Consider the following 9369-nt stretch of genomic DNA (forward strand, 5'->3'; position numbering starts at 1 on the left):
ATACATAATATGATTTATAGTTGCAGTAAATACATGAAAACATGATTAACAATGTGTTGGAGGGTCCAAACCCAATGCCTACTAGTTTTGATGAAGCAAACCTTGGTCATGACAATGATACAAGTGAACCAAGCATTGAACATTTACATACCGACACAGATGAAGAATACATTGTTCACAGCAATGAAGAAATTGAAGAAAGTGAGGAAATGGATGAGCATAATTACTCTTTTGATGAAGAAAGTGATGCAGAAATTGACATGGATGAGCATAATTACTTGATCATATGTGTGACAATTATAAGGTAGGTGCTACAACTTGTAAGAATTGAAGAAAGTGAGAATACAATAACGGTGAGTAAGACATAAAAATACTATGAATCACCTTAAGCAATATTCACTCCTTAAAATGCATCAATTTGAATCACTATTTTTTTTCTTAGTGTGAAAAGCATATAAAATTGTAAGCAAAACAATCAATCTAGTAATTCAACAATTAGAAATTCAGAATACAAGCCACCAAAAGCAATTATAACAAGCAAATAAGAAAAAGATACTGACATATCAATCAGAACCATGGTGAAACGAAAACGCAGAGAAAGACGGTAGATTGGAATTGTCTTCAACTTTACGAGGAGGAAAATCATGGTGACGAAGAAAGCGAGGAAGAATGAGCTTGGTAGTATTGGGGACGATGAGCAACATAGCGAAATGCAAATGCTGGTTGGGAAAGGAGGAGGAGGAATATAGAAAGGGAAAGGAAGAAAATCAGGGACATAAGAAGTCTTGTAATAATGAAGGAAAGAGAAAAAGAGATGACCGAAAGTTATAGATAAAGGTTATTTTAGTAATACTAAAATTATTTAACAGTGCTTAACGGCTGTTTAACGAAAATATAAAAAAATGTATCAAAAATCATCTGTTGAGAGAGGATAATGTGTGTTTTAAAATAGGAGGGGAGGGGAGTGTAAAAGTAGCATCTCTGAGGGGAGGGGGATGAATTTACTTTTTTTTTGGTGAATTTATTGAGGTATTTTTGAGATAACAATTTAATTGCATGAATCCATTTTTTTTTTTTTATAAATAGATTAAAAGACAATAACTATTAAAATTCTCACACGAGTGTTTTGTCTTTTTTAACTTGAGTAAGACAGACAAATCTATCCATATTTATCGCCGAAAAACGTGGTGTTTAAAACAAGTTCAATTCATTTGTAAAAAACAAAAAACCACGTACGAGTATTTATATGATCCATGCATGTGATTTTATGGTGGATTGGAATAGTAATCACCAAACAAGTTCATTTCATTTGTAAAAAAAACGAACAAGTTCAATTCAATTTAATTAAGGTCCGAGGTTTGTCTCAACAATGATTTACGGTGCTTGCTGCAGGTATTTTCATATGGTACGTAGACACAAATACCCTGAATTTTTTTAGGACAAATACCCTGATCTCGATGTACATATTTTTAATACACTTAAGTCAAAATCATATTAAAAAACATGGAAATATGAATATATTTAATAACAATGGGGATATTTCACATTTCTAATTGTTTTCTTATTTGCACATTAATTTTATCATACTATTTAGAGACTTTATATCTTTTTGAAGAGGCCAAATTTTAGAGACTTTATATCTATCAGATTGCATATGATGATGCCCTGATATATCGAAGTTAGAGATTTGATAGTTCAACTACTTTGAATTAATGGATAAAGAGTTGAAAATATTAGATTGAATCCAGCCAAAGAAGAAGAAAATAATCTAACTAATAACTAATAACATTTGTTATAATGTCTTAAAAAAAATAACATTTGTTATAAAAAAAAAAAAGGAGAGAGAGAATGAGAGGGAGAGGGAGAGGGAGCAGTTATGAAATGTTATATAAGAACACTATAAACTGTACATTCATCCAATGCAGCAATTGAAACATTTTTTAGAAACTAATTTTGAATCTATGTAGATAAAGTCTCAAAATTACACAATCAATCAATCCCAGATTAATATTTAATGAAGCTTAAGATGGTAATTTAGTAATATAATGATAATGGTGAATTGAAAGTGTAAAACAATGCATATGAATTATATATGCATGTTTGACTTACTACAATTCTCTCCTCTCAGTCTTACAATGGAAGATGTTCGATGTAAATTTTGACGGTTCAATTGGTTTTTATAATTTTATGGAATCTAGGTAAGACAAACTAATGGCTGAGATCTCACTAGACCCTTCAATTACTAGAGAGGATTTATGTTAGTGTTTTGCGCATATACAATGAATAATTTTGATTAACTTACCCAACACTCAATGAAAAATTAATCACATACATAAATTTATGTGATATCCACAAACTAAATTTTACACCAGTTACAAATTAACTTACGTGGTTAATTTTTGTGTTTGATAACCAATAATTCTTCGCAAGTAACAAAAAAAAAGGTGGCTAATTTCTCTAGTGTGGAGATGTGCCATGGATGGTACCCTCCAAAATTCATTCTTTTTAGGAGATATATATGATATCAAGAGTGTTTTATCTTTATATATTACAATTTTCTCCAAATGTTATCAATTGTATATACCATTTAGGTTTTGTTTACAAGTTTAAAAAAAAGTTAAAAAAAAGAATGAGTAAATGAAGAAATAGATGACATTGAGAAGGGAAAGCTTTGGAGGTTCACTTTTCTTCGTAATACAAAATCATTCTCATTTGGAGGAACTAGAAAATAGTATTGAATGAAGATTTTTGGGGTTCACATGAATTCTTCAAATTTAATCTATGTAGTTATACTATTATTAAAATTTAAAATATATTAAAGAATAATAAATTAATACTTTTTTTTTTCTTTCTAAAAAATCACTCTTTCAAAAAATGTGAAAGAATTTACCATTTTTCTCTATATTTCGAATCCTCCAAAATCTCTCATTTCATTCCCCTCCAAACTCCCAAACAAAATCTTAATAACACAATGGTTGCGAGTATATGGTCAATCTCCATAGCTGTCATTTTTTTTTTCTTCCAATTAATATTATAGTTTATTATTAAAATGCGATAAGAAGATGACGTATGGGGCAAAAGGAAGCGATATTACCACTACAAATTTGTTCTTTCAATTAAATATTAACACTTATTATTAATATGGCATCAGCTAACATATTATAGTAGTCGGCAAGCATCTCTAACACGTAAACTATATGAAGTTAAAGGGAGTATTAATAATGTTAAAATAATAGAATTAAAATATAATAAAAAATATAAAAATTTAAAATATTCTTCATGATTAATGGATATGTCATCTTCATGACTCGTTTATTCTGACTTTAATTGTTATATATGCATATAGTGCCATAATGACTGGTACACGTAAACTACTCTCCCATTCCACACACTTCATAGATCTTTCTTATACACATCTACTTTTGTAAATTCCTATCATATTGGAATTGATTATAAATACAAGCATGTTTAGCTAATATATATCAAGTAGAGTACTTAATTAGGACTTAAGAGGGCCATCATGGGGTGCAGTTTGTTGATAAGTGGTTTAATCTTGTGGTTTGCCATGAGTAGTAAGAATAATGGTATATTAGCAATAATGGATGAGGAATTAATTAGTAAAAGTTCCTCATCAAGTTACAACTATGCAGATGCTCTTGGCAAAGCAATCTTGTTTTTTGAAGGACAACGCTCAGGGAAATTGCCTAAAGACCAAAGAGTGAAGTGGAGGGGAGATTCAGCACTCTCTGATGGCAAAACTCAAAATGTACATATATAAGTGACGTACGTAGCATTATTTTATAAAGAAGTGACGTAACATAAATTTACAATTTTTTATCTATCTATTATTATAGTTAGATTAGAATACGGGATTCATTGAGTTATATTTTTAATGCATGACGCTCAATATGACTATATACAAAGCAATATATACGTATTAATCATTCAGTTTATTCATGCGTGACTTTAAAAGTAATGATAACACAATCTATGGGGGCTGATATTTATTTTTTTACAAGAATAAAACTACAACTTTTTTTTTTAGGAGAATAAAACTACAACTATTATTTTTTACAAAAAAAAAAATTATGTAATATATGACTGAGATTAATTATCATACACTATCAACAAACCAAAACCACGCATTTTTTAATAATTTGATGGTTTATGATTGATTTGCAGTCTAAAAAATATTTACTCTAACATTGTATATAGTACTATTTTTTTGACCAAACATTGTATATAAATTAAACCTCATAATTGTATATAATATATAATAGTCTTCAACCATATATGTGCTTGAATGTTATTGCATGAGAGGGAGGTGTCCAACCCCTCAGCGCCCCTCTCTCAATTGTCCATGACTATGACTAATTAAAGTAAAAAAAAAAATTATGATCGGAAAATTAAATCCTTAATTACTTTACTTATGACTGATTATGTGTATTATATATCTTTGGCAGGTGAATTTGGTTGGAGGATACTATGATGCTGGTGATAATGTAAAGTTTGGATGGCCAATGTCATTTACAGTCAGCTTATTGAGTTGGGCTGCTGTTGAATATGAAAGTGAGATTTCTTCAGTTAACCAGATTGGTTATCTCCGCCGTGCTATTCGTTGGGGTACAAATTTCATACTTCAATCTCACACTTCTCCAATCACGCTCTTCACACAGGTATGTTTCTATGACCCTGTATGGATAAACAACTTAATTCGCAGCTTATGCATCAACGTTTATCATGATAAGCATATTAGCGTATTCTATAACAAAAGGTAAAACGAAGTTCAATTGTTTTTGTATAAGCTATAAACTATTTTCACAAGCTATCTTGGAGAGTCTATGAAAATAACTTATGAACATGTCATAATTTTTTTTCGAAATTATTGTAAAGCTAATATTAGTAGATAAATTCAAAAAAGTCGGTCTAAACATACTGTATCATATGATAAAGTACTTATTATTAGTGCATGATTACATGTGTATGGTACATATGCCTTGTGTTGCAGGTTAAATATTAGCTTTATAATTAGCAAGAATTGTTGTGATTGCTAGGTTGGAGAAGGAAACGCTGATCATAATTGTTGGGAGCGTCCAGAAGACATGGATACTCCAAGAACACTTTACAAGATTGATGCTAATTCCCCTGGAACTGAGGCTGCAGCTGAGGCTGCTGCTGCACTTTCAGCTGCTTCAATTGTCTTTAAGAAAAAAGATACCAAATATTCGTCGAAGCTATTAAGACATTCAAAATCTGTGAGCAATTCAAGTATTATATAGTTTATTAATTGATCAATTAGTTAAACAAACATCTAATAACAGTCAGTAATAACATATGTTTTGTAGTTGTTTGATTTTGCTGACAAGTATAGAGGCACCTACACAGGTTCTTGTCCATTCTACTGCTCGTACTCTGGTTACCAAGTAAGAAATTACAGCTTGTGGAAAAGAGAATATTTACAAACTAGTTATAACTTCTTAGTATCATTCATTTATGGTTGTGATTTTTGAATTGTGTATGAAAAGGATGAACTATTATGGGCTGCTGCTTGGTTATACAAGGCCAGTGGAGAAAGCAAGTACTTGAAGTACATCACAGATAACCAAGGTTGGAATCAGGCAGCGTCTGAGTTCAGCTGGGATAACAAATTTGTTGGAGTTCAAACATTACTAACACAGGTCTTTATATTTACACATACATATAACAAACTAATGATCTTTTACTAAACATTAGTAGTTCCAAAGAAAGAATTAACTCAATAATTTTACTAGGAATTCTATGGTGGGAAGAAGGACTTAGCAAAGATTCATAGTGATGGTGAATCATTTATATGTGCTTTGATGCAAGGAAGTTACTCTCTACAGATTAAAAAAACACCTGGTATATATTTACTTATAGGTCAATCTTATTTCAATCAACATTAATTCATTATTGATGGAATGAGCTGAATTATTATTAACTCAGGTGGACTTTTGTATACTAGAGATAGTAATAATTTGCAATACACCACGACCTCAACCATGGTACTATTCATTTTCTCCAAAATCCTAAACAAAAATAATATTGATGGAATTCATTGTGGCTCTACCAATTTCACCTCCTCTGAAATTAAAGCCTTTGCAAAATCACAGGTATTTTGTACACTAATTTATGACTCTTAAGACATTTAGCCCATTTCTTTATTATTTTGGTTCATAATTATTATAACTAAAAATTGAATGTGTACATAACATAGGTGGACTACATACTAGGTAACAATCCCATGAAGATGTCATACATGGTGGGATATGGAAGTAAATATCCAAAGCAATTACATCACAGAGGTTCTTCCATCCCTTCAATCAAAGTTCACCAGACCAAAGTGGGTTGCAATGATGGTTACACAGATTATTTCTATTCCTCTAATCCAAATCCTAATATTCATGTGGGTGCTATAGTTGGAGGCCCTGATTTTAATGACCAATTTAATGATGCAAGATCTGATTACTCTCATTCTGAACCTACTACTTATATGAATGCTGCTTTCATAGGTTCTGTCGCAGCTTTGATTGGCGAAATTAAAACCGGGACTATGTAGTTTTTCGAAGTTGATTATGTGAAGCCTAAGGAAATTGATTAGTACTGCATAATTGATGCTAATTATCCATGTTAAGAAAATCTCATGTGTAAAATTATTACAAGTGAACTAGTTAAATAATTTGTTAGGAACATTAGGTTCATACTTCAAAAGACTGTAATCTTGTCTTATTATAGATTAAAGGAAAATGCTAAAAAGTGGGCTTAGAACATTTTTAATGTTATTACAAAAAACATTTGTTAATGTAAAAAGAGTATAAACTTTGTATTTGAAATTGTATACATTATAGTTTTAAAATGTTTTTTTTTTCTTCAAGACATAATTAGTATTTATGAATTCGTTAACATATTTCTTAGGAAACAAGTTAGCTTGATCTAAAATTAAAATCTATATATAATCAAATCATACCGGCTCTAATTAAGGAGTATAGTCTATTCTAAAACACAGGTCTATCTGGTTGGACTAAAATTAAAAACTCTTAACACAGACTTGATAAATTGAATATAATAAAACTGAAAAATGAGTACAAGGGAAGGGATACTCAACCCCGCTATAACATAACAATAAAAAGAAACAAAAAAGACAAGTAAAGACAAAGAAAGGATCACAACAAAAGTCCAACAACCCATAATAGAGGGTTAACATAAGTCATAAACTAATTAGGCAAGAAAAAGATAAAGAACCACAATCATACCAACATGATACTCCACAACCAAAAAGAAAAAGGAAATAAGGATCTTTCTGGCAATGTAAAGGGAGAGTTCAATTATTCACTCGTAAAAGCTACAAAGAGACTCTAATGACTTACCTAAAAATCACTTTTAAGATGACTGATATTTTTCAATAAACTCTTTTAATGCGCTATCCTTTTCAAGGTGATATTTAAGTTTTTTCTAATACACTTCTCGTACCCAACACTATTAGGTTTTGTGGTGGATGCATTATATGTTAGATGACCTCATGGACACCGTGGTGTATGAATTATATGATAGATAACTTGATGGGTACGGTTTGATAGAGCACCCAACACTATCGTTTTAAGTTTGTTTACACACACAAATGAAACCGTTAATTTTTGCTACTTTTCGCAAACAATTTCATAGCTTTTCTATATTATCTTTAACTATTTATCTTCTTAACTTGCTTATTTGTCTCTCTCCAATAAATAAGTAGGGGCAATTTTGGCAAAACAAAATTTAATACTACCTATAGTTTCTACATAGAGTTCAAAAGGTCATGCATAGCAATGTCATGTCTCCTAGATCCATCAATGTTGTGTTTACGAGGATTGATTTTGCCATCCAAAAAGGTCTAGCGGCGCAACTTGTTGCCCACTTGCCTTATTTTCAATTGTAAATAATGATTTATATATTAAGTGATTGTTTTGAATACTACTTAACGTCTGAAAAATGACAAATAAAAATGAATAAAAAATTTATGATAAAACGACATTTAAAAAGTAACCAAGGAATAGGTGGTAAATTGAGCTTAAATCATCCCATTGCGCACAAGAGTTGATTTGTGTAGTGTGACCTAGTTACCTGAATTGACATGTGAAACGCCGCCTTATCTTAAACAAGTAAATGTGATGTTGTTTTGAATAGAATACGATTATATAAATATTTCTCAGATCTTATTTATTTTCAATGTGAGACTTTAGTTTTCAATATAATGTGATGTTGTTTGTATTGTTTGATAAATCAATAAATGTTCATGTATGATATCTAAAAAAAAGGAAAATGCTTTGTAGTATGACTACACGATCGTAAACAAATGCATCACATTTGATGTTTTTTCCATTCTCTGTTTTTCTCGTCAAACTCTTGACATTTTAAGACCAAGATTGCTGCGGTCAATGACCACGTGCATTCACGCAATCAATGATTAAGTGACCGTCCAATTGTGATTGGATGGTTCATATTTCAAACTCGATAATTTAAATTTTAAAGAAAATAAAAATCTTTTTGAGATCTTTATTAAACAAAAATTCTTCTTGAGATCTAAATCATATGATCATGATCGGACAATTATATAGTGCGTGAAGTCACTTGGTGCACCAAATTCTATTCTGATTTCTTTAAATAGATAAATGAATATATTTGAGGATAAAATAAATAATTTGAGGATAAAAGTTTAAACTCGGAAGAAAATAAAATATGGGGATGAAAGTGAGATAGTTGTGTGAATATCTCAAATGCACCTTGAAAAAAAAAGGGTTATTTAAGTTTTTGGTCCCTATAAAAATAAATCACATTTTTTAGTCCTATAAAATTTTCCGTTAGTGTTTTTAGTTCCTGTTAAATTAAAATTTGTTTAAGTATGAATTTTTCTAAAAGCCAAATTTTCAATATTATATTAATGAAAATTTGGACCTAATAATAAAATTTTAAGTTACTTTTTTGCGGAGGAACTTTGTATAATAATCTCTTTTATAAAAAATTAGAATTTTTTAACATGTAATGAATTAAATATAATTTTTTTAAAACACCAAAAATTTAAGATAAAACTAACGAAATTTAAACTTAAAAATAAAATTTTGAGCTAATTTATTGTGGCGGAACCTTTTATAATGTTTTAAACAAGTATGTAAAAAATCATTAAAAATTTTAAAATTTTAAGCATAATTAAACAAATTTTAATTTAAAAGGGACTAAAAACACAAACAAAAAATTTTGTAAGGACTAAAAACAAAACTGTAGATATTTACAGGGATCAAAAACTTAATTAACTCAAATAAAAAATCATCAATAAAACGACCGCATTTATTAATTTTTTTTAAAGAAACAAAACGA

General features: G+C 29.8%; 1 protein-coding gene across 2 annotated transcripts; it reads left to right on the plus strand.

Annotated features, from left to right (window-relative positions):
• Window positions 1-3489: 3489 nt before the first annotated feature.
• Window positions 3490-6820, plus strand: LOC11440011 (endoglucanase). 2 transcript variants are annotated; one of them, XM_024785170.2, is made up of 8 exons: window positions 3490-3766; window positions 4464-4676; window positions 5055-5255; window positions 5346-5423; window positions 5526-5678; window positions 5793-5880; window positions 5965-6131; window positions 6236-6820. In XM_024785170.2, the coding sequence occupies exons 1-8, from the start codon at window positions 3521-3523 to the stop codon at window positions 6575-6577; spliced, it is 1488 nt and encodes a 495-aa protein (XP_024640938.1). In that variant the 5' UTR covers window positions 3490-3520; the 3' UTR covers window positions 6578-6820. The 2 variants fall into 2 exon arrangements, with proteins under 2 accessions (XP_024640938.1, XP_003611057.1); XM_003611009.4 differs by having other exon boundaries at window positions 3494-3766; window positions 5772-5880.
• Window positions 6821-9369: the final 2549 nt, after the last annotated feature.

This window comes from Medicago truncatula, chromosome 5 (genome assembly GCF_003473485.1).
Source record: "Medicago truncatula cultivar Jemalong A17 chromosome 5, MtrunA17r5.0-ANR, whole genome shotgun sequence".
Classification (NCBI taxonomy): Eukaryota; Viridiplantae; Streptophyta; class Magnoliopsida; order Fabales; family Fabaceae; genus Medicago; species Medicago truncatula.